General features: G+C 37.8%; 1 protein-coding gene across 13 annotated transcripts in view; it reads left to right on the top strand.

The window, feature by feature from the left end:
• Positions 1-26,949, top strand: part of FANCC (FA complementation group C) — a 222,985-nt gene that overhangs the window by 85,628 nt on the left and 110,408 nt on the right. For 12 of the 13 annotated variants that reach the window (XM_081151079.1, XM_081151087.1, XM_081151080.1 and 9 more), the window contains 3 exons: positions 10,332-10,571; positions 12,219-12,303; positions 20,721-20,815. In XM_081151079.1, the coding sequence (XP_081007205.1) occupies positions 10,407-10,571; positions 12,219-12,303; positions 20,721-20,815 (345 nt within the window). In that variant the 5' untranslated portion in view covers positions 10,332-10,406. Of the gene's footprint in view, positions 1-2,459; positions 2,649-10,331; positions 10,572-12,218; positions 12,304-20,720; positions 20,816-26,949 lie in introns of all 13 variants that reach the window. The other variant, XM_081151086.1, reaches the window with a different exon arrangement.

The following is a 26,949-nucleotide window of genomic DNA, read 5'->3' as shown; positions in this document are numbered from 1 at the left end:
TGTGTATTGATTTCAGGGAGAGGAAGGGAGAAAGAGAGAGAGAGAAACATCAGTGATGAGAATCATTGATCGGCTGCCTCCTGCACAGCCCTGACTGGGGATCGAGCCTGCAACCCGGGCATGTGCTCTGACCGGGAATCGAACTGTGATCTCCTGGATCCTAGGTTGATGCTCAACCACTGAGCCACACCTGGCCGGGCTTATAGGTTGGTTTTTCCCCCTCAACATTATGATTGTCAATTCAGCTCTATGCCTATAGCAGTAGTTCCTAATTTTATTTATTCATTCTTTTGATTGGCATGTGGGCTGTTATCCGTTTGGGTCTATTATGAATAATTCTGCTGAGAGCATTCTGCTGGTGCACATGAACATTTACTAAACTTGCAGTGTTCTTTGAGAGGAATTTTGCAATTTGTTGATTTTTGTATGATTCTATGATTTGTGTGTTAAAATTTGCCACTGTGATCAGAGTTGGTTCTTGTAGTTATGTCAATTTCCGTGTTATATTTTGAGCTTTATATTTTATTTTACATTTTCATATTACTAGGTGCATACAAATTTAGAGTTGTTACATCATCTTGGTGAACTGACCATTTTTTCATTATGAAGTACTCGCTTTACCTCTGTGAATCCTTTTTACCCCAAAGTGTGCTTGAATTGCTCCTGCTTGATTCCTTTGGTTGGGTGTGCATGGTATTTTATTTTTTTATTGTTCTTCTTTTAGCCTTTTTGTATTTCTGTATCCTTATGTTTTAGATGTGTCTTTTGTAACAGCATATAGTTTTTTTTGAAATTCAAAACTGATCATCTTTGTTCTTTACTTGGGGAATTTAATCTGCTTCCCTGTCGTATAGTTCGTGATATGCTTGAGTTTAAATCTGCCATCTTACTGTGCTCTTCATGTTTATCTTGTCTACTCTATATTTCTCTTTCTCTCCAATCTTGCCCTTTTGGTGGTTAGTTCAGTGTTTTTATTTTATTATAAATTTTTCTCCTCTGATATCTTGGAAATTATATGCTGCCTTTTAATATTCTGTTAATGGGTATCCTAGAAACTGTGCGCGAGCTCTTGTATCAAAGCCTGACATTAACTCTTTTACCCTCCTTTTCTTGGAAAATGCAGCAACCTTGGAGCTCTCAGCTCTCATTCTCTCGGCACATGATATTATTATTTTATATTGTAATGTAAATTTAAATTTTCCCGTGTATCTACTACCATTTTTGTTTTTGTTTTTTTTCATTTTTTCTTACATCTGTAGACTTCTGTCCGGGATAACTTTTCATCTGCCTAGGAGCCTCTTTTAAGCAGATTTACTGGTGGCAAGTTCTTTCTGCTTGAATGTGTCAGAAAGGCTTTATTTTACCTTTATTCTTAGATAGTATTTTAGCTAGATGCAGTGCTCTAGGTTGGTCTGTTATTTCTTTCATGGCATTGTGGATATGTTTCCTGTCCTTCTCACTGTATTTCTGTGTATCCTTCTGTATTTTTTTCATTGTTGGATCATTTCTTCTGATATATCTTCCAAATTCACTAATTTTGTCTTCAGCTGGGTCTAAGCAGCTGTGAAACCACCTATTGATTTCTTAATTTCAGTTATTTTGTTTCTCAGTTCTAGAACTTATATTGTATTCTGCTTCTCCCACAGGCTCATTTTTTTAATAGTTTTCAGTTTCTTTATGAAAATTTGTTTTTTATCTTTTACTCTGAATTACTTTATAATTTTTGTCTAGTTTTTTAACTGTCTGGAGTATGGCTTTTTTTGGTTCTTGTTCATTGGGGAGGCTCTTGTTCATGTGTTCTTTTCTTCCTTTGTGCTTGATTCTCTTTAATTATGTAATTTTTTATTGTACCTGAAAAATTATTTTTAGAAATAATTAGACACCTATGGTGATATCTTCCTCCAGAGAGGATTTTTCTTTGTATCTTCCAGGCACCTAACAACACTAGCAACTTGGGACCACCTTAATTCATTTTCAGTTTCACACTTACGCTGTAATCTTTCTCAGGGCTGGCTTACTTCTGAGTCACCCATATTCTCAGGGTGTACCCTATTGGGCCCCAACCCTACCTGTGGGGTGGTTTATCAGGAACTCGCTTTGGCAGGCCTGGCATCCTATTTTTACTCTTTAGTAAGACTTTCAAAAGAACTGTTTTGCCATTTAACTACTTCTTTAGTATCAGAAATGCCTGCCTAGGCCTTTGTAACCACGTGTACCAAGATCTTTCTCTGATAATTTCACATTATTTTTCTGATTCTTTGATTTTTGTGTTATGTTTTTATATTTCATGTAGCCTTATAAAACTTGCAGCAAGAAGGTTGGTCTTCATTACCTTAAGTAGAATTGATATTGGATGCAATTTTAACTTAAGTATGTTTACATTAAACATATCCTATACTATATTTTTGTTTACCTATTTTGTTTAATCATGAGAACTTATTATAGACTTTCACTTCCAGCTATTTTAGAGTATCTAGAAGAGCCAGGTAAAACATCTTTTGAAGATATTGGAAAATTGTAAAGGTACTCGGAATTCAGAGGGTTAAGATCTTGGAGCAGGAGTGGGGCCTTATACCACGTGTGAAATCATTTGGTCTGGCCCTGCCAAGGCCTCACCAAAGAGAACAATTCCAGCCATCACATTAGGGGTAAGTTAATTAAATGTTTGACCAAATATAGCAGGCTAATTTTTAAGTTGATAATTTTGTGTGGCCCACGAATGATATTATAAATATCCAAATGGCCTGTGGCAGAAAAAAGGCTCCCCACCCTTGAGCTAAGGGAAAGTACTTAAGTACTTAAGGAGCAGACATTGTGCAGCAGCTTTTCACCCTCCTGGCATTTGCCATTTCTTGAGAAGCTAGGAGACAGGTAGAACCTGAGAAGAGGTCCTCTGCTGAACAATTTCTTGGGACAGTTTCATGGGGTTGAAGAGACATTCATTGGAGTTCCAAAGGGAAAGATTGTTAGTCTGACTACCTGAAAATGTAGAACTCCTATATATTAAGAAACACAAAAGTAGAAGAATGGATAAAATGAGAAAATAACTATTTTCAACCCCTTATGGATCTAAAATGATCACCAATAGATAGATCCTAAAACCATTAGGGAAAAGGTTAATGGTGAAATCTGTGATGACTGGATTAGACTGACAGTTCCTGAAACCACTGATTAGTTTCAACATTAATGATACATGGAACAAGCAAATGTTATGTGCCTTCAGATTTGATTCAAAGTACACAACACCACCAATTAAGTATTCTTGCCAAAGAATTCACTCTGAATCTAATGGAACCTATAGATCTAGCTACCAGTTTGTAAGCAGTATAGGGTATAGCAAAACAAGTTAACACCAAAGGAATGCAGTCAGCCAAATTCCTAAAAGTGTGAGACATTCTGTAGGTCAAATGTGTTGATTTTTCCAGGGAATAAATGATATGAAAAGGTTAAAAAGATAAAGAAGGGTAATTGTTACAGATTAAAGGAAGACTTTTACATTATCTCATTACAAATTAAAGGAGAAATGTGAATACTGACCATATACAATGAATGTGTGGATCTTTCTTGGATCTAAATATAAACCCAAATATAAAGGGAAATTTTTAGGAAATTTGAACATAGATAGGCTATTAGATGATATTGTTGGCTTTATTGGATGTGAAAGAGCTGTTTTGTAGTTAAGTTTCTCCTTTTTAAAAATCCTTATATTAATTTCTCTCCCCTGCCCCCTGCCTTCCCACTGAGATTCATCAGTCTATTGCATGCTTCTATATCTCTGGATCTGTTTTGTTCCTCAGTCTATAATGTAGTGAAGGCCTGGGGGTGGGGTGGGGTGGAGGGGACTAATTGGGGGAAAAAGGTGGTTATCTGTAATACTTTAAACAATAAAGATAATTTTTTTTTAAAAAAAAAGTGATCAGAACAAATAAATAAATTAAATTAAATTAAAATCCTTATAAAAAAGAGATACAAATCTAAGTATTTTGGGTAAAGTTATATGTCTGATTTGCTGGAAAATTTTAATAATTATTTGAACTGGTTGATGGATACATAGGGGTTTATTTGGCTGTTTTCCCTACTTTTTTGTATATTTTAAAATGCTCATTGAATAGGTTAGAAAAAAGGATCATAAAATTCCATTTGTACCAGATGGCCTGTTTAAGTGAGAACATTCTAAGCTACTCTCCTTATGGGGTGAAAGTCTGCTGCTTATCAGTGGTGTTAGACAAAGAGGCATAAACTTCATTTTATTTGTATAGTGCATTTCCTAGTGTTAATTTTGCCTGTTAGACATGTGTAACTGCCCCCTTTCTAAGGAGGCACACCATAGTCTCACTGGAACTGTATGGAAAGGAGGAAGGGCAGTTCTTGAAAGCACGAGTGGGTGTGTGTATATTAACAGAACAGGGAAAGGTGCTAGGTGGGCAAAACCCACCGCTATCTACTACCTTTCACTTATTAATACTCAGAACATTCAAACCTACTGCTTTCCACACGCCAAATTTTTAAAACATTTCCAACTAACATAATTTAGCACACTGTTCCTTAAGAAAGGGAGATACTCTGAAGTAATGCCTGGCTAATGCACCTAGCTTCAAGGCCAGGAGTTTGCCTGGTTAGTGCACCTAGCTTCAAGTCCAGGAGTTTGCTTGGTTAGTGCACCTAGCTTCAAGGCCAGGAGTTTGCCTGGTTAGTGCACCTAGCTTCAAGGCCAGGAGTTCAGGTAATGCTAGTTCCTCTTCCCATATCTGTTTTATCCTGTGAAATACAGGCTTCAGAAAACTTGTCTACTAATAAGACTCCCTACGCAGTAGTAGGAGAGAGAAAAATGAAAGAGAAGGGAATTTTTAAAAATTATATGACATAGCAAGCAAGACACATACAGATAGATAGCATCCAGAAACCTCACTCATGCATTTTGACCAACAGACATAATTTACACATGATGATAGATTGCTGCTGGGCACACCCTGCTTTGTGGCTTGAGGGATGAGTCCAGCGAGTGAGGTCTGCCATAGACTCTTCCCAGAATACATATCTTTTCCACGTGCTTTAAACAGTATTGGATCTGCTGGGTCAAAAGAGCTGAGTAGGAAAGTGCTTCAGCTTAGACCAGCTGTGAAGTGACTCTTGCTCTGAGCCCTACCCATATTTTCTCATTGTGAGGCAAATGGCAGAGAAAAGGTTGAAAACCTGTGTAGTACATGATGCCTTCAAAATCCCTGAGATACCAGCCAAGCAGGTTGCCACTTAGCAGGTGTAAAGTGCACAGTTATCATTTACTTTATTTTTATGTGTTTATTATTTTTGAGTAAGTAATTAGCGTACATGGCATTTAATTGAAGAAGTACAAAAAAGTGTTCCCTAAAACCGAAGTTCTTTTTCTGAACTTACTCAGCTACCTAGGACTCCACAGTGGAGGCAACCACTGGTACTAGTTTCTTGTGTATCCTTATTTTAAAGAGCATATCCTGACTTGGCACAGACCATTGGATCACAAGAAACTTCCTGAAGTGGCAGGCCCTTGTTCGTGGGATTTATATCCCACCTTCTGAAATGTAAGCAAGGCTCCTGTATCTTCCTCCTCTCCCAGTTCTTTTAGCCTGGTAGCTTCTAGACCATTGTAATGTGCTGTGTTCTGAGTTGATGTCCCTGAAGCAGGTGAAAGGAAACTGCTTTCTCATATCTTCAGTTTATCACAGTGGAGAGATGCATTTACTGGCTTCATCACTGCAGTCTAGGTGCCACAGGTGGTATTCATTTGCTCCAGCTAGGCCCACATCTGAAAGTGTAGTTTGAGTTGGAGTCGCCATTTGATTATGTTTATTATAGCCTAATATTATTGAGGGCCCTTTGGCCCCTCAGTTGGGGAGGTGGGGTTCTCTGTAAATCACCAGATATGCAGCATTGTCTTTTTATAGTCCAGTGGCATTCACCTGGTCATTCCCACTACAGGAGGTGATACCTCATTAATCTGTGTTACCTTCTTGTTCTGTGGACTTCTGGTTTCCAATCCCTAATATGAACAGGAGTTTCGCTTCCATTTTCCATGACTTGGGCCAGTGACCAGCTCTAAGTTCCCTTCCTTTCTCCAAAAGTCTTTTGACTGTAGCCCCCTATCTGGTATCAGTTTGTATCAAGTGTATCAGTTGTGGTCTGTATCAGTTGTTTGTGTCTTTGATTGAAAATCAGAGAAATCAGCAGTGGTTAATTTGAGGGGAATAAAAGGGGCATAAAGAATTTGTTGGAAGGCCCCTGGGTAGCTAATAGAATTAAAAGGAGGAGTACACAACATAGGGTAGCTCCAGGGATCTAGACCAAGAGCCTCTGAATGACTTAGTTCCGCCCTCATGTCAGTCTACTCAAGATTCAGATTCCCAGCAGAGTCTGGTTTGTGTGACTTGAACCTTCATGCCAGCCTTGGCTGATGGTACAAGGTGCCTTGAACACCTTGCTGACTGGCCATTTCGAGCCAGAACTGCCTGTGCGGCCAGCTACTTCTCTTTCTTGACCGGTCAACAAGGTATTTAAAGTTACTTAAATTAATATAAGTGCAGACATGAGTTATCTCATGACTGGTCAGCAACTTTTGGTCATGGAAACTCCTGTATACTCGTGACTAGTCAGCAAGGTGTTTAATAGACCCACCAAGACTTGGGGAATGGAGCAGAGATACTTTCCTGAATGAATGTAAGGTGCTAAACTGAAAGAAGGGAGGAGGAGTGCTCAACAGATGCTCATTCCAGAGTATTCCACTTAAGCCAGTGTTTCTCGTTGGGGACGACCAGTTTTCTTCGTGCGCTGCTGCCCCGGTGCATTGCAGCATGTTCAGCATCCTTGGTACTGGTCACTAAACACCGGCAGCTCTCCCACTGCTACTGTCACAACCCAGGCACCACCGCTGCCTGACCACCACCATCCCCTCCTGCCTGCAGCGTACCCTCGCCAGACAAGCTGTGGAGAGAGCACTGCGTGATTCCCAAAGCCCTTGCCATTTAAAACAGTTGGGTACATTTCCATTGCTAAGCAAAAGATTGTTTATAATTTTGTTATAATAAAATAGTGTTTCTTTTCTCTCAAAATGTTCTTCAGTTTATTCCAGTTATAAAATAAATATGTGATGAAGATGTATGGCATGGTGACTATAGTTAATAATCCTTATTACATATTTGAAACTTGTTCAGAGAGTAGATCTTAAAAGTTTTCATCCCAGAAAAAAAAATTTTGTAACTGTGGTGTCGGATGTTAACAAGACTTATTGTGGTGATCATCTCATTATAAATGCAAATACTGAATCATTATGTTGTACACCTGAAACTAATGTTATAATTCAATTATGTGAGAGAAAAACATCAATACGTTGCCTCCCCCACATGCCCCGAGTGGGGATCGAACCCACAACCTTTTGCTGCACAAGACCATGTCCAACCAACTGAGGTACACTAGCCAGGGCAGTTGTACAATCTTTTAAAAATTTTTAATTGTTTAGTAATAAGAACCTCCTTTGTTGATGTTTTTGGCATTTAATTGGAAGCATTTTATCGGTTACTTCTCGTTGATGAAGATTTAAACTCACCATTTGCAGAAGAGTCTTTTGAAATTAGATAGCTGAGTGTCATCCCTGCCCCAGCAAAGTATATCTTTAAAGGCCTACACCTGTCAGAGCAGCCCTCCCTTCTCTGTCTGGTGCTTCCCATGGTGAGGATGGCCTGGAGGCTGGGATGGTAGTGGGGCACCTGGAGTTACTTCCCCAGCTCTGCCTGAGGCACATGCTCCTGCCTAACTCCACTTCAGGTGTGGTAAATCAAGGTTATTTTTTTTATTTTCTGTCACTTAAGACTAGTATATCCTCTTAGTAATTGGAGTTTGCCATATTTTACTAAAATGTGATTTCTTCTTGTGAATGAATGAGATCAAGCATATACAGCAGTCTTTAAGTTAAGCAGATTGTTCAAATCAATGCATGTGAAATGAATTATTTTACTTTTTCTAAGAAATGAGAAACTGGGAAGAAAATTCATTAGACAGTAATGTGTAGAGATTTTTTTTTTACACCTAAATGAGAAGCCAGAAATGCACATAAAACATAAGAACTTCAAAAACATTTCTTAGACACAGACTATTATTAAATGCCCATGGATGTTTTTGATTTTCCGTTACATTAAAATACACAAAGGAACTTCATATTCTGAACATTTAAAAATAGCTCAATCTTAAAAAGAAGATATAAAGTATTATCAGCTGTGCCTTTTGTACATAATTAGCATGTGCCTGTGGAGGTATAATGACTTTTAATGTAATGATATTACTCATGATAAAAAGTTCAGATGGTAATGATTGGAGCTATAGCTGGGTGACACATTTAAAAATAATTCAAGATGACTCCACAGAAAGCATGCTATTTTAGTCCCTAGTAATCCCCCTTTTACTCATCAGTGAATTGTGAAAGCACCAATAAGAAATCCTTTTTTAAATGTTTCATTTTCCATTTTTATACACCAATAATGAACTATCAGAAAAAGAAACTAAGAAAGCAATCCCATTTACTGTTGCAACAACAACAAACAATGAGGTACCTAGGAATAAATTTAACCATGGAGGTAAAAGACCTGTACTTGAAAAACTATAGAACACTGAAGGAAGAAATTGAGGAAGATACAAGTAAGTGGAAGCTTATACCCTGTTCATGGATTGGAGGAATTAACATCATTAAAATGTCCATATTACCCACAGCAATCTATAGATTCAACGCAATTCCTATTAAAATACCAATGGCCTATTTCACAGATGTAGAACAAATACTCCAAAAATTTATATGGAACCAAAAAAGACCCCGAATAACTGCAGCAATCTTGAGAAAGGAGAACAAAGTTGGAGGGGTCACCATACCTGATATCAAACCGTACTACAAGCCACTGTAATCAAAACAGCCTGGTATTGGCAGAAGAACAGACATATAGATCAATGGAAAAGAACATAGAGCCCAGAAATCAACCCACGCCTTTATGGTCAATTAATATTTGACAAAAGAGGCAAGAGCATACAATGGAGTAAAAACATTCTGTTCAGTAAATGGTGTTGGGAAAATTGGACAGCTACGTGCAAAAAAATGAAACTAGACCACCAACTTACACCACATACAAGAATAAATGCAAAATGGTTACAGGACTTAAATGTAAGTCACGAAACCATAAAAATCCTAGAAGAAGACTGTAGGCAGTAAAATCTCAGACATCTCTCATAATATTGTTGCCGATATATCTCCTAGGGCAAGAGAAACAAAGGAAAAAAATAAACAAATAGGACTACATGAAACTAAAAACTTCTGCACAGCAAAAGAAACCATCAACAAAATGAAAAGAGAACCCACTGTATGAGAGAACATGTTTGCCAATGATACATCTGATAAGGGGTTAATTTCCAAAATATTTAAGGAACTTGTACAACTCAACAGCTGTACAAGGAAGACAATCCAATTTAAAAATGAACAAAGGACCTGAATAGACACTTCTCCAAAGAGGACATACCAGTGTCCAAGAGACATATAAAAAAAATGCTCAATGTCACTAATCATCAGAGAGATGCAAATTAAAACCACAGTGAGGTCTCACCTCACACCTATTAGAATGGCTCCATCAATAAATCAGTAAACAACAGGTGCTGGTGAGGGTGTGGAGAAAAGGGAGCCCTAGTGCACTGTTGCTGGGAATGGAGACTGGTGCAGCCATTGTGGAAAACAGTATGAAGTTTCCTCAAAAAATTAAACGTGTAACTGCCTTTTGACACCAATTTGAAGAATATATGCACCCCTGTGTTCATAGCAGCGTTATTTACAATAGCCAAGATCAGGAAACAGCCAACTGCCCATCAGTAGATGAGTGGATAGAAAACTCTGGTACATTTATACAATGAAACACTAAACGGCTATAAAAAGAAGGGAGCTCTTAACCTTTTTGACAGCATGGATGGACCTGGAGATTATTGTGCTAAGAGAAATAAGCCAGTCAGAGAAAGACAAATACCACATGATCTCACTTATATGTGGAAACGAATGAACAAAATAAACTGATGAACACACAGGCATGGATATATGGAACAGACTGACAGATGTCAGAGAGGAGGTGGGTGGGGCAGACTGGATGAAGGAAGGTGAAGGAATTAGACAAAAAACATGCATGCACAGCCCATAGACACAGACAGCAGTGTGGTGAGGGCCAGAGGGAGGGGAGGGCGGGGGTCTGGATGGAGGTGGGCAAAGTGGGGGAAAAGAGGGAACATCTGTAATAGTGTCGACAATAAAAAAAATGTTTCCTTTTCCCCCTTTCTTACAGATTTGATGTGTGCTCAGTTTCCTTTATTGCTTGCCTGGCCACTGTGAAGGTACTCACCTTTGCCCTTTTTTTGAGATGGCTCAAGATTCAGTAGGCCTTTCTTCTGATTATCAGTTTTGGATGCAGAAGCTTTCTGTATGGGGCCAGGCCTCCACTTTGGAAACCCAGCAAGACATCTGCCATCACCTACCTCAGTTCCAGGAGTTCCTGAGGCAGATATATGAAGCCTTGAAAAAGATGGTAAATTTTGGACCAAAATTAATGAAGTTATTTTGTGACAGCAGGGACTCTTTACTGGATTTCACCAAGTCTGAATTTGATCCAAGGTCAGGAATTTGTGGTATTGACCTAATGTATTGAAAGAGTAGAAAGACAAATTTTACCCGTAGGTAATACAGACAAGAATTGATTTTCTTGTCTCTGATTCATTATGACTTCAGTCTTTTCTTCTTGATTAGTTATATTGTCACATAAGACTTCCTGACCAGATTGTTTTTAATAAAAAAGACTTGGGCACTAGTTGGGATTCTTTTAAAGGCCTCTGCATCTCTTAAATTGAAGAGTTTGCTGAAATGCTTACCTTTTCCTCAACCCTAATTTAAAATGGACTCTACCAAGAGATGATAAATACTAAGATCTCTTCTTATAAATATTTTAAGTGGTCTTTTCTGGTGAATCTTAAGATTTGGAATGTATTTACAATTGTCATATAATTTATTGTATTAAACTTTAATATATTTTCATTTTGGTATGATTTACTTTTATTCTAATAAATATGTTTATGAATTAACATATTTTCATATTATCAAAATATTATTTGTTTTATGCTGATTGTCTAACTTCAAGATGAAAAGCAAAATTGTGATTTAACATAGACGAATACTCTTGTGTTATATTTTTATTCCCATAAGCAAAGAAGCAAGCATGAAACTTGAAGAATAATTCATGTCAATGATATGAGTTCATATGTCTTTAGACACTATAAGGAGAGATGCAGCCTGTGTGAACAACCAATGCTAATTTTAAAATTGTTTTTGTAATAAGACTTTTGTAACTTGACCTTGAAGTGGTCCCAGGAAATCTAAGACTTGCCTCGGTACTGAGCCAGTGTGAGGGATTTATTGCTGCAGCAGTAGGAAATGCCTTTCATTTCACCCTGTGTGCACATTACCTCAGTTTGGTCTTATTTTCTAACTTTCTCTGAAAGGTAAAGGAGTGGGATAAGGGCCAGTTGTACAGCACATGTATATTTTTAAATCTTAAACTGTTTTCTATTTAGTTGGTCTATTTTTGTCTCAGGTTTTAGGTTGTTGTAGACTGAGTCTGATGCCATTTAGCATATAGTAATCAAAATAGTAATAAACACAGATATAGATCTTTATGCTTTGGCTGCTTTTATTTCTTTTTACAAGTTCCAGAGTTCTTATTCCCCTAAACCTCTTTGAACTACTCCTTCTGGAGCTGAGTTAGGAACATCTTTTATTATGTTAGAATAAAACTCCAGGATAAAGATAAGAGATTATAAAGATATTAATCACCCATAATGTCTTTTCACTATTATGTGGTCTTTGTTATTTTTAAATAAAGTGCCGTTTCCTGACTCAGTATGAGTAAAAGGAAGTTAATTTTGTAACAAAATTGATTTTACCTAAATGTGCTGTACATCTTAGTTTTGGTGACCTGGTTTAAGGATGAAGGAAGGTGGTTGCTTGTTAAACTTTACTTGAATAACTTACTGAAAGATCTTTTCTAATCCTGTTTTTCGTACTTTTTTAAAATGCATATTAAACAAGAAGCATCCAAGGTTCCTCCAACCATAGTGTCCGTTCAGTCTTTCTGAGTTGTATAGGGCCCTTTTACTGACCAAAGCATAATTTTCTTTTACAGGATTCAAGTACAGTCATTGAAAGGTTCCCCACAATTGGTCAACTGTTGGCAAAAACTTGCTGGAATCCTTTTATCTTAGCATATGGTAAGACTCCAAGGCATGTTTTCTCAAAACACAAACTTCTAATGATAATTTTAATCTTTGCATTGTTTAACAAAATACAGAACTTTAAATTATAAATCTGTGTTCTGTATTTCATGAAGCAACTTTTTATTTATTTATTTATTTTGTTCAAAATATTACAAATGTCCCTTTTTCTCCCCATTGACCCCTTCCACCCCACCTAACCCTCCTCCCCAGTCCCTCACCACACCATTGTTTGTGTCCTTGGGTTATGCATATATGCACATAAATTCTTTGGTTAATCTCTCTCCATCTCCCCCACCCACCCCCACCTTCCCTCTGAGATTCATCAGTCTGATCCATGCTTCCATGCCCTTGAATCTATTCTGTTCATCAGTTTATTAAGTTCTTTAGATTCTACATATAAGTAAGATCATGTAATGTTTGTCTTTCTCTGCCTGGCTTATTTTGCTTAGCATAATATTCTCCAGGTCCATCCATACTGTCCCAAAGGTAAGAGTTCCTTCTTTACAGCTGCATAGTATTCCATGGTATAAATGTCCCACAGCTTTTTTATCACTCATCTATTGATGGGCACTTGGGCTGTTTCCAGATCTTAGCTATTGTAAATTGGGCTGCTATGAACATAGGGGTGCATATATTCTTTCTGATTAGTGTTTCAGGATTCTTAGGATATATTCCTAGAAGTGGGATCTCTGGGTCAAAAGGCAGCTCCATTTTCAATTTTTTGAGGAACTTCCATACTGTTTTCCACAGTGGCTGCCCCAGTCTGCATTCCCACCAGCAGTGTACTAGCGTTCCCCTTTCCCCACACCCTCGCCAGCACATGTCATTTGTTGATTTGTTGATGGAGCCATTCTGACAGGTGTGAAGTGATACCTCATTGTGGTTTTAATTTGCATCTGTCTGATGATTAGCAACATTGAACATTTTTTCATATGTCTCTTGGCCACCTGTAGGTCCTCTTTGGAGAAGTGTCTATTCAGGTCCTTTGTTCATTTTTAAATTGGATTGTTTGTCTTCCTCTTGTTGAGTTGTATGAGTTCTTTGTACACTTTGGTAATTAGCCCCATATCAGATACATCCTTGGCAAATATGTTTTGTCAAACCATGGGGTTCCTTTGTATTTTTGAGGCTGTTTTCTTTTGCTGTGCAGAAGCTTTTGAGTTTGCTGTAGTCCCATTTGTTTATTTTTTCTCTTGTTTCTCGTGCCCTAGGAGATGTATCAGTGAAAATTCCATGACATGAGATGTCTGTGACTTTCATGCCTATGTTTTCTTCCAGGATTTTTATGGATTTGAGACTTACATTTAAGTCTTTTATCCATTTTGAGTTTATTTTTGTGTATGGTGAAAGTTGGTGGTCTAGTTTCATTTTTTTGCATGTAGCTGTCCAATTTTCCCAGCACCATTTATTGAAGAGACTTTACTCCATTGTATGCTCTTGCCTCCTTTGTCAAATATTGACTGACTATAATGGAGTGGGTCTATTTCTGGGTTCTCTGTTCTGTTCCATTGATCTGTATGTCTGTTGTTGTACCAATACCAGGCTATTTTGATTACAGTGGCTTTGTAGTACAGTTTGATATCTGGTAAAGTGATCCTTCCCGCTCTGTTGTTCTTTCTCAAGATGGCTGCAGCTATTCGGGGTCTTTTTTGGTTCCATACAAATTTTTAATTTTTAAAGTGTATCTTTATTGATTTCAGAGAGAGGAAGGGAGAGGGAGAGAGAGATAGAAACATCAGTGATGAGAATCATTGATCAGCTGCCTCCTGCACGGCCCTGAGTGGAGATCGAGCCTGCAACCCGGGCATGTGCCTTGACCGGTAATGGAACCGTGATCTCCTGGATCCTAGGTTGACGCTCAACCGCTGAGCCACACTTGGCCAGACTCCATATAAATTTTTGGAATATTTGTTCTAGCTCTGTGAAATATGCTGTTGGTATTTTAATAGGAATTGCATTGAATCTATAAATTATGAAGCAACTTTTTAAATGTATTTATTGCTCCATTACGAAATGGCATCCTTTGCTGTTGTTTTGATATTTTTGTATAGATAAACACACACATGCAGATCTGGAGGACATAGAATTCCTTGTGTTTGTTAGAGGGTGGAAACCCCCCATAATTATGATAACCTCATTTTTAATTCAGTGTAAAATGGTTATAATAATGAAATAATTATTTCACAGCTTCATATTAACTTCCATACTGTTTTCCATGTGTAAATTATTCTTCAGTCTGAATCCTGCATGACTCTACCGATATTTAGGGATGAAAGCTTGGTTTTACCAAAGGTGAAGAGGAATTTGGGGTGCACTGGGACAGGTGTTCCTTTACTGATCTCCTGCCTACCTGTCCCGCCTCATTTTCTGTTTAATCCTCCACAACTACACCACTTGTGTTACAGCCAGGTCAGATTACTAACTATGCCTGAGGCACATGATGTTAGGGCCTGTGACGTGCAATTCTTGTTGCCTTATCTGTTCTCATCTCTCCTCCTCATAAACTTTTTAAATCACCTTGTTGAGGCTGAGTTTGGAACCTCTTATAGTGTCTCCAGAGCCACCAGCACTTCCCTTAATTATAACACTACACTGTTTTATAATTGGTGGTTTGCCTGTCTGATGTCCTGGAAGACTAGATGTCTCTGTCATCCTAGGGCCTATGGTAGGGTGGAGAAGATGCATCTGAAGGTGCAAGGTTGAGTTTTATTTCCTCAATTTGACTATATTATTAGCTAATGTAATATTTACTTTTCATACTTTTTAGTCAAAGACATTGTGTAGCATGATACCAGCATTTGGTCCTGAGCATACATGCATGGGTGCACGGAACACACTCAGACTCACTTCCTGTGACCCCCCCATCTGTTTCTCTTCCTCTCCACTTACACCTCTTGCTTCTGCTTCCCTCTTGAGTTGATTCTTCCTCCCCCAGCCACTCAGCCTGTTAAGTTCTTGATCTAAAATGGCAAAGTCGTCATTGTACAGCCACCACTGTACTTGTCACACTTACCAGGGCCACACCTACCTGTCCTATATTTATATTTCAGCTGTGCCAGTGTTTCTCAAACATCTTTGACCAGAAAAACTTTTTTGTGCATGTGCATATGCATATATGCATACCTACATATACACTTATACACATAGATACATGTACATGCACACACATTTCATTAAAGAATGCTTATTTTTATTATGTGAAAACCATATTCACTATGCTATTTTAAAAATTATCTTCCTGACCCAAAACTGATTTCACAACCCATTGATGGGTCATGACCAAAAGTTTGAAAAATATTGAGCTAGGTTGATGATACTGATGGAAGGAAAAGGAAAAGACTGTTGAATTTCTTCCATTTAAAGGCACCACCTAGCCCGTCCGGGCGTGGCTTAGAGGTTGAGCGTCGACCTAGGTTCCAGGCGATCTGGGTTTGATTCCCGGTGAGGACACATGCCCAGGTTGCGGGCTGCAGCCAATCAGTGACTCTCTCATCATTGATGTTTCTATCTCTCTGTCTCCCTCTCCTTTCCTCTCTCTGAAATCAATAAAGATATATTTTAAAAAATAAATAAATAAAAAATAAATAAGTAAAGGCATCACCTATTGTTAGATACTTCATTGATTGGATAACCATTTTTTAGAAAAAAATGCTATGCCCTTTAAGGGTACATGGTACATATAAGACATCCCTAATTCAGAATATTAAAATGTGGGAAAGGTTGTGTTACAGAATTGAAGAACTAGAGTGAGAGGCGTTGCTCACTTTGTGCTGAGCACTGGTCTCTGTGGATTGCATAGTGGATCTGAGTTCTTGATGATAGTCTTGCAGAAAAGGTAATTATGTATTAGAGTAAATAAGTCACTTTTTCCAGAATACAAAGCTAATAAGAGCCAGGAGCCCACTCTCTAAAATCTACGTTGTTGTAATGATCTAAACCCCATAGATCACACCAGGTGGTTGAAGCATTCTAGTCCCAGCTTTACCACTGCCAGCTTCACCTGAATGTATATATTCACTGGACAGATATTTACGCAGCTGTTTTCTTTGTCTTTTGTGGGGGGTTTTGTTGTTGTTTGTTTGTTTGTATGCCAGGGCCTAGGAAAACATGATTCACAATTTCTGCTCACTTTCCAGACAAGGAGAAAAGAGACCAGAAGTTGGAACAAGGATCTGAAGGGAAGGAGAGTTTCTTTCACAGGGAAGCTCATGCTCTTGGAGGACAGTAGATGAGATGGGGTTTTCTAAGACAAGCCATGGAACTTTCTGGGTTTCTGATTCCTTATTTATAAAAGTGTGAGGTTGGATTAATTTTATTCCTATGGCCTTAAACTTGTATCAGTCTGTGATCTTTCCTTAGCACCTTGTCTTCATTACATTGGCCCCCTCTGACAACCAGAAACAAATTCTCCACCTCTTTCTGTTTCAATGTGTGTGTTGCCTTTTGAACTGCCCATTAAATGTCAGGTTCCTATTGAGGTGTACGTTTGATTCTGAGCTCACAGAGAAGACTGACAGGCATAGAGGAACTTAATATGCTGTTGTTTCACTGGCTGGGCATTTTATTTCAGTAAAGGGTCTTTTTTTTACAATTATATAATGTCAAAATTACTTTTTAAATACAGTAAAAGTAAATAATTTCCATCAAGGAAATAAGTCTCTTATAAGGTTAAGTGAGAACAGGAGCAGAAACAAGGAAAATAAGAAGGAAGAGGTATTTGGAAATGAAGACACCAGAAAGAGAAGAGACAGAGTAGACAGTAACAGAAAGGGAGAGCACCTTGTATTCAGTGGTGCTCTCTGCATAAATTACTGCCTTTACCCCCTGAGAATCCTTGATTCTAGCCCTGCCCTCAAAATTAAACCTAAAGCTATAACCTCTCTTACTCACTACTTGCTGTCTATTGCTGTGTAACAGTTTGTCCCCAAACTTGGCAGCTTAAAACAGTTAATATTTATTGTCTCAAAATATGCTACCTTTATACTTTTAAGCTATAGAATTAAAGTTGAAAGAATTAACTTAGCTTTTATTTGAAATTTCAGTTCAAGATATCAAAAAATAAAACACTAGGTGGCAAATATATGTTGGTATATTCCTTTCCCTTCTACTCTTTTTCAGAATCCAAATTTGCACTAAGATCTGCTGTCAGTGACTGCCCCCATGATGAACCCCAGGCAGTTTCCCATCTCACCTAATTGCCTGGCTGGACGCTTGGTGCCATCCCCTGTACTGAGCATGTAGCATTCATGAATAATAAGTGACGGCTTGCATCTGTAAATTCCTAAAACAAAGTAATCTCCTTAGCTGTACATTTCAGTGTATTTCAGTGCATTGACTCTGGCAAAGGAAGTCATCTCCTAAAGGTTGGGTGAAAGTTTCTTTGGCTTTTCTTTTTCTTTCTTTCTTGTTAATCCTCACCTGAGGATATTTTTTCCCATTGATTTTTAGAGAGAGTGGAAGGAAGAGAGAGAGAGAAAGAGAGAGAGAGAAACATCTATGTGAGATAGACAACTTCAATTGGTTTCCTCCACACACACCCAGCCCAGGCAGGGATTGAACCTGCAACCCTGATATGCGCCCTTGACCAGAAATCGAACCCATGACCCTTTGGTGCATGGGATGACGCTCTAACCACTGAGCAACACTGGCCAGGGCTTTTCTTTTTCTTTTTGAGAGAAAAATAAATATACTTGTTGAACTAAATGTGTGGAATCTCTCAATACCTGGGAGAAAATCCCATCTTTTGTATTCTTTTAGACTTAAGCTCTATAAATGAACATTTCCTTTTTCTTTTTCCTTTTTTGATATTGAATGTCTAAGTTTTGGAAATGCTTTCCATCAGGTTGCATTCTTTTTTAACCCGGGAAGCTGCTTGTGTAAGCTTGTCACGGGATTGGTTCCTATCGGGTGTTCTGCCCCCGTATGGTTTGGGACCTCCAGGCTTTTGACTCGTACGGGAAAGAATTCAAGAACAAGTCTGAGTGAGAGTGAAAGCAAGTTTTATTAGATAGAGAAAGAAAGAGGTCAGACCGTGGGGTTCTTGGAGACAGGATCAGGGGTTGAGCCCAGGATTGGCTGCCACCACCCACTGCCCCTCTAGCTGCAAAGCCTCACAGGGTATGACCGTGAAAGAAGTGAAAATACCTGTCTGAGTGGATGCGAGCGAACTTGTGAGTTGTGCGCCATGCTCAGTTAGTTCCTGGGATTTTATGTGTTTTCAGTTTCTGAACTTTGTGGCACCAAATTCAGTTTTTGCCTTCTGTTTGGGAGGGGGCCTTGTCTCTAACGTGGTCCCTCCTGGAAGTGTCATGGTGTTTGTTCCCCTGAGGTCCCCCTTCTACTTGTGATGTCAATTTCATTATAATGATGATATAATGGACTTTGGGGTTGGTCTCTGGTCAACTTTTCCTCCATCTTGGATTGATCTGGTTTTAGCCAGTCCTTGTTGATGACATCATGACTTCTGTGACTCCAGCAGGCGTTTTCTGCCATAAGCTGCTTCCCTTTGATCATGTGTGGAGGTCCCCACCTGAGGAGAGGACCTCGCTGGCACTCACTGGCCTGTGATGTCTGCTCCTGCTTCCTCATTCCACTTGTTGGGAGTTTTTCCTAACTTCTCTCTTTCCTGTCTAAAGCTTATCATTGGATGTGTCTGTCATTTGTCACATGAAGATGGAATTTCTTCTAATATTTAAAGCATAAAACATACAATAGCCACATTTTTAATCAGTGGCATTGGTTCACCTGAAGAACCCTAGGGTACTTAGAGGTTAAATTATATAATTTTTGAAATAAATTGATCTCAGGCAAGCTCATAAAAACTAGGGGAAAAAGTGAATGTGAATGTCCCTTCGAATAACTCCTGATAAAGTTTGTTTAGAGATGTTAGTTATTAGGAGACCATAAGCATATGTATATATTTATGGGTAAAAAATGGTTTTAAAAAATACTGTGTCTTTTGGTGTGTGGTTAAAAATGCGGTGGTTGCTTTGTGTAGTTTGTCTTTTCCTTGTTTCTTATTAATGAACCCCATACAGAAGCTGTGTTTATGAGATTGCAGAAGATAGAAGGTAAAGGGTGAGGAGAAGCTGAGTTTTTTACACCAAAATATGCCTTTTGGAATATTGATTATTTTAAGCTGATTACTTTTAATTAACAAAAGACTTAGAAAAAAAACTTGGACCTTCCCCCCAGCTACTAAAAGAATTTAGATAGAGAACGTGCTCCAGGAAGGAAGCTATTTTCATAAATAGCTACAGTTTAATAAAAACTAAGTGTGATAGGGAGGAACCTACTAAGGCCCTTTGGTCAAGGTCCTCTCTGTGTCCCATTGTTAAAGATAACCCAGCAAACAGTTATTTACCAAACATTTGCTCTTCCATCTCCATGTGAATTGTCTTCCTGCCCTTTAAAGTCCAAGACCATAGTTGCCACCCCCTCTCCTTAGCTGAAGATGGCACATAAGCCTTAATTGCCCGACTTCTCCGGTCCCATATTCTTGTGGAACCCCACATGTACATATATAATAAATTTTGTCATTTTTCTCCTGTTAATCTGTCTTATGTTAATTTGATTACTAGTCCAGACAGAAGAATTTAGAAGGGTAGAAGGAAAATTTATTTTCCTGCCCCCACAGGGACATTAGGTGGTCTGCAGAGGCTTGATTCCAGGTGCTGGGCTTCCTCAGCCTCACCTCCATGGCCTTGTGATCAAGTCCACAGTTGTTTGGCTCTAGTTCAGGTAACTGACTTCTTCAGTCTTTAGGCCTTGTTTTGCTTTTCAGTCCTGTTACAAAATTTCCAGCTCAAATGGACTCAGTTTTCAAAATAAGATTTCAAAGTTCAGTATTTTCATCACATATTTAGTAAAGTTTTAAATTTTAGAGTAAAGAATTAGGAGCATGTTAAGATGCTTCTATTTTATCCAAACCATTTGGTATTAAACAATTTTTTGTTGAATTTGTTTTTAGAAAGGGAGGGTGTTTTGGCAAATTAGAAAATTAAAAGGTTAAGTCTGAAATATTGAGTGCTGCCTATAACAATTATGTTGCCTTAAAAAGGTTGACTATTAAAGGTTTGAAATGAGAAGTAAAGAACTGATCTTGAGAAAAGCCCAGTTCTTTTAGTTCTTTCCATCATTCTCTTTTGGCTTTAAAAGTTGCAGCTGTAACAGAAAGGGAACTGACCACACAAGGGCTGAGTATACGTGATCCCAAACCCACAAGAAGGAAAAACCCCACAAAGTTGTTTCACACGTGGTTCTGGATGCTTGGCCTGTGAACTTAATAGTTTGAGATTTTCCTAAAATATAATAAACATGTTTCCTGTAAATAGTGTTTTAAATTTTTTAATACTGATTATCTTTCCCTTTTATTTGATTAAACCTACTCATTTTAGTTTTTCTTCTTGCAGATGAAAGCCAAAAAATTCTAATATGGTGCTTATGTTGTCTGATTAACAAAGAACCACAGAATTCTGGAGAATCGAAACTTAACTCCTGGACACGGGTAAGGGAGTAAATCTTGCCCTGTACTGCTTTGAATTAAATTGATTGTTTAAAGGTGTTGCTCTGACAGTCCAGTTCTAGGATGTTTTAGAAACATTTCAACATACCCTTTTCTGTTCCATCGTCTTGCTGAGTGTAAAGTTATTCAAGAGATTTCATTTCTGTTTGTGAATTCTGTAAGATGTCGATCTTTAGGGTGAACTTTCCTATGCCTACAAAACCCAGTGTTGAGTGGTTTTGAAACATTACTTTCAGGTAATTTAAAAGAATGTACTCTATTTCCCTTTAGCAATTGCTGTCCTTCAAAAAATTGTTTCTTCCTACCAATCTAGTTTAAATACTGTAATTATGTAATTCCTCTCCAGGTACTTCTCTACCTCTCTCAGAATCTATTCTGTAGCAGAACTAAAATTCAGAAATTCCCTGGGAACAGTAGTCTTTATTTTGTGTCCCCAAGTTGGTATCCAGGCCATTGTGCTCAGACTAGCACCTGGTGCTAGTTGGCTGCTGTTGCTCACACTGTCAAATTGGTTACCCAGCTGTGCTGGTCCAGGTAGCTGGTTGCTCCCTGTATTCCCCATGTCTGTTTCTGCTTCCTCTTGAAGGGCAGGCACAAGTTGCAGAATATTGTGAGGCTGGGCTGTGACTGCCCTCACCACCGGCAATTTGGCTGTTCTTTTCTTACTCCCCACTGTCCTGCTGCCATAACCCCAAGGACTCGCTGATGCCTGTCAGACTCCACTTAGTATGCATATGGTTCATATTACTGCTTGGTATTATGAAATCACCCACCCAGATTAATGCATCTGGTTTTGTCTATCAACTTGACTGTGATATAATTTCGTTCACTGGTTTTTTACTGTCCTTTGTTTAATACAAAATTGCCGACATTGATGACAAAGACAATATTTTTAATTTCCTGTTATATTCAAAGAAGCATAGAAGGGAGAGGGACAGTAGAAGTGAAAAGGATTGGGTGAGGGAAGGAAATAAAGCAAAATTTAATTGGAAGGAAAATTAATGTAAAGAATGGAAGAAAGGAACTGATAAGTGGAATTAGAGATGAAATGGTATGAAAAAAAAGGTTATAGAATATCATTTAGCCTTTAAGGTTTTAAGTTGTTGCTGCTGTTGAGTATTTGATACTTTAATGATTATTTAGCATATATTTTTCTATTCCCTACCTCAGTACATCCTGACATAGACCATCTAATTAAAGTTTTTTTCAGGATGATTGGGGTTAACTTTCTTTATTTCACTCATGACTCTGTGAGCCCATTTAAAAATTTCTAGCCTTGCATTTTATTCTGTGGATTTCTCTTATTTAATGTTGTGTCTGTTTATCAATAAGTACTTATTAAGCATAACACAGGGAGATAAAGTAAAAACACTTTATTCCTACCTTCAGAGAATTCACAAACTGGCCAGAGCACCCAGGGGCAGTGCAACTGGGTTATTAGTAGACAAGTAAATAGGCATGGTGGTCACTCAGAGGAGGAACACTTGCTCAGACTTGCTCAGGTTTGGAGACATTTCCTGGGGGAGGTGATATGTTAGCTGAGTTTTGAAGGATGACTAGGAGAGCAAGGATAGAGTTTTAAGAGTTTTAATTGCTGTCAGCAGAAAGAGAGTGTGCAAAGAAAACCTGGTGGTGAGAAAGCAAATGTTGCGTTCAGGGGACTGCAGGTACTTAGACACCCTTGAGGTTGGGATTTTATAGGGTTGGCAACAAAGCATAAAGCCAACAGACAGGTAAGCACCAAGAGTTATGTATGATTATAAGAAGTTTCTGTGTTATCTTGGAGGCAGTGAGGAAACCACCAAAGTATTTTGAACAGAGAAATCATGTGACCAGGTGTGACTTTTAGAAACTTAACAGCCAAAGGAAATTGATTTGGAAGGTGACAAGGATAGTACTTTGGAAGCTAATGTAGTGATAAATGTGAGAAATTGTGAGGATCTGAATGAAATGGATAACAGGGTCCAGATTTATGATATTAACAAGGTAAATATCCAAAAGATGTAATGGCAGATCAAGTGCAGATGTACTTAGATGTAGGTACAGTTGAAAATGCCATTCTCTGAAGAGCGAGCTGATTTGCAAATGAAGGGTGTACAGTCATCAGTGTATACGAATAGTGGAAGCCTTGGGTGAGAGTGAGATCACCTAGGGAGAGTCCCTGGAGAGGGCCTCAGGACAGCCTCGAGAGGCACTAGCATTTAAGGAGTGGGTGGAAGAGTAAGGTCCACTGCAGACTAAAAGTGGGGCATCAGAGAAGTAGAAGGAGATAAGTAGCCGCAGCCTTTCAAGATGGAACGAGAAGCCGTCATTCTAATAATCTAATGCTAAGTGCAGCACTGTCCAGTAGACATAAAATAATACATAGATAATTTTAAATTTTCCAGTAGCTGCTTTAAAAAACATAAACAGGTGAAATTAATTTTAATAATTTTATTTAAGCAAATATATCCAAAATACTATTATTTCAACATATAATTAATATAAAAATTATTAATAAGATTATTTGATAACCTTTTTTTCATACCAAGTCATTGAAATCCAGTGTGTATGTTACACTTACATCTACATTACATGTTAATTCTGATGCTACATTTTCATCAGAAATTCTTGATCTGTATTTAGATTTTATAAAATATACAGTTTAAAAAGTAGGTTCACATACACAAATTATTCCAAAGAAACCTATAATTGTCAGTTTTTTAAATTTAAATTTCAAAAATTAAAAATTCACTTCCTTTATTGTTTGTACTCAATATATTTGAAGTGCTCGGTAGCCACATGTGGATAGTCATCACTGTATTGGGCAGGGCAGCTGTAGAGCACAAAGCAAGTTAAGGATTTAATAGCACTAATTGGATTTAGCCACTAGGAGAAATGACCTTGGTGAGAATAGGTTAACGGGAGACTGAGCCAAGTAGCCTGATTGCTACAGGTTGAGAAAAGATGGGGAGATAAGGAAGTGGAGATGATAAATATTGGTTACTCTTTCAAGAAATTTCGAAGAGAAGAAGGGAGAGAGGAAGTGGTAGTCAGACCAGATCATAGAATTGAGTTGATTGAAATTGAGAAAAACCTGAATGGTGTTCTGAGAAGAAAGTACTGGTAGGAAGAGGTTAAGGACAGGAGATTGGGAAAACGGTTTTCCTTCTCACTGTACTAGACAAGCCTGTAATACTAACTGATAAAAAAAGATACCTAGAATAAGATTAATTGTTTAAGTATTAGCAATCTAAAGCTAATTATATATACCTACCTACGTAATCATATAATGTTGACCATAAATGCAGCAAAACAGACTATACTTGTTGGTTTATTATTAATCAGTTATACATCTTGGGTATACTTTTGGTACATGTCTTGGTTATAGTTTCTTTTACCTTAGAAATGATACTTTCTCCATAAAAGTTTTAGAGTGACATATTACACACTAAGGATGTTTAACTTGTTATGCAATAGCCTTCTGAAAATTATATAACAAGCCATATTTTAGTATTTGTTAGTTTTATTTAATGAGCATTTATTTAGTGCCTGGTATATGCAATGCCGTCCTAATTGTGCTAATAAAATCTTGGCTTATTCTGTGTTCCTAGAGTATTACAAGTGTGACTGAAACGGCCTGAGTGAAACACCAAGAATTTCTTCTATAAATTCTAAAATTTATTAAAAATTCAGATTAATTATTCAATTTGAAAATGTTAGGCCAAGTTGTATTTTTAGAACAGAGATGAAATAAAAAGTCTGTTTTGTGCTTCCCATATGTTAGCATATATTAATATGTTATGCTGGAAATACATTAACACAAAGTGGTTTTTGGAGTTTTACTGTTAACCATAAGTGTGTCGTATAAAAACACTATGTCAGTGACTAATGTTATAGTGTAGAGACTGGTTGAAGTCACAGGACTCTTTCACATCTCTTCAGAATACTTGGTTCTTGAAAAACTTAGTTTTACTGGTGAATCCATTGAACAGACACTTTTTGAGCACCTACTGTTTGCTAGATAGTATGACAGAAGCTGAGGATACAGCAGCGGATCTAAAGACAGCATTACTTACAATAGCAATGGTATGGAAACAATGTAGGTGCCCATCAGTGGATGATTGGATAAAGAAAATGTGATATATGTGTATGTGTATATACATATATATAATACATACATACATATATATGCAATGAATATTATTCATCCATAAAAAAATGAAATTTTGTCATTTCCAACAGCATGGATGGCCCTAGATGGCATTATGCTAAGTGAAATAAGTCAGGTAGATAAAGACAGGTACCATATGATCTCGCTTAAATGTAGAATCTAAAAAGAAAACAAAAATAAGATCATAGATCCAGAGAATAGATTGGTGGTTGTGGAGGTGGAGGGTTGGAGTGGGGGAAATGGGTGAAGGGGGTTAAAGGGTACAAATTTCCAGTTAAAAAAGAAATGTCATGGAGATGTAATGTACATCGTGGTGACTATAGTTAATAATACCGTATTGCATATTTCAAAGTTGCTTAGAGTAGATCTTAAAAGTTTTCATCATAAGAAAAAATCTTTTTTTTTTAAACTGGTGATTGATGTTATTTAGACTTTTTTTGGTAATCATCTTGCACTATATACTAGTATCAAATCATGTTGTGCACTTGAAACTAATGTTCTGTGTCAACTCTACCTCAATAATAAAAATTTTTAAAAAATCACATATACCAAAATAAAGGTGAGTGAGGGAAAGAGATGATGAATTTTCACTATTAGAAAGGATAGTTAGAAATGTTCTCCAAGGAGGTGACTTTTTAGGAGAGATTTAAATTAGTTGAAGGAATAAGCTGTAATTTTTTTTTTTTGCAGCCAATTAATGCCTCTCTCCCGAATCGATGCTTCTTCCCCCTCTCCCTTCCCCTCCTTGTCCCCTCTCTCATTGGGGGAGGAACTCTGTCTTCTGCTGTTCTATCCTGCATCGAAAAGGCTGTCTCCTTGTCCATGGAGGTTTTCCTACTCCCTGTGGGAGCTTCAGCCCTATTTGTTTTTTAAAAATTCTACTTGGTTGTCTTTTTCTTATTGATTTGTAGAAATTCTTTATATGTGCTGAATATGGGTAACTTTTTATATTACATGTATTGCAGCTATTTTTTCCATGCTGTGGTTTATATTTTGTTTTTTTAAATATGTTTATATTGATTTCAGAGAGAGGAAGGGAGAGGGAGAGAGAGATAGAAACATCAGTGATGGGAGAGCCATTGATTGGCTGTCTCCTGCATGCCCCCAACTGGAGATTGAGCCTGCAACCCAGGCATGTGCCCTGACCGGGAATCAAACCTCGATCTCCTGGATCCTAGGTTGATGCTCAACCGCTGAGCCACGCCCAGCCAGGCTGATTTATGTTTTTGTGTTTTACATTCTATTTTATTTTCAGGAAGATTTTTTTAAAAGTTGATTTTAGAGAGAGAGGAAGGGGGAGGAGAGAAAAAGAAACATTTATGTGAGAAACATTGATCGATTGCTTCCCATGTGACCAAGGATCGAACCCACAACCTAGGTATGTGCTCTGACCAGGAATCTATCCTGAAACCTCTTTGGTACATGGTAGGAAGCTCCAACTAATGGAGCCATCTGGCCAGGGCTTAAGGAAAATATTTTAAATTTTATTGTAGTCAGATTTATCAACCTTTCTCTTTGTGTTTAATAACTGTGTATCTTACTTAAGAAATTTTTCCCTACCCTGAAGTCATGAAGACTGTCCATCTCCTAAAAGCATATTGGCTTGCCTTTGTTATTTGGTCTGTGATCTAGCTGTAACTGTTTTATTGAATGGTCTAAGGTGGGCGTCCATATTTATTTTGCTTTCACATGGATACCCCATTGTCCCAACACCATTATTGCAAAGTCCTTTCCTCATCTATCTATGTATGTTGTTACCTTCATGAAAAATCAGGTGTCTTTATATGTGCAAGTATGAGCCTAAATCTTTCCGTTGGTCTCATTGCCTGTATATGATGGTTAATTTTACATGTCAGCTGGACTGGTCCATGGGGTGGCGGCTACTTGGTCAAACATTATTCTGGGTGTTTTTGTGAGGGTGTTCTTGCATGTGATTAACATTTAAACTAATAGACTGAGTAAA

The sequence above is a fragment of the Miniopterus schreibersii genome (assembly GCF_964146895.1).
Source record: "Miniopterus schreibersii genome assembly, chromosome: 11".
Lineage (NCBI taxonomy): Eukaryota > Metazoa > Chordata > Mammalia > Chiroptera > Miniopteridae > Miniopterus > Miniopterus schreibersii.
Note: the sequence above shows the minus strand (reverse complement) of the source record. Positions and strands in the feature narration are given on the sequence as shown.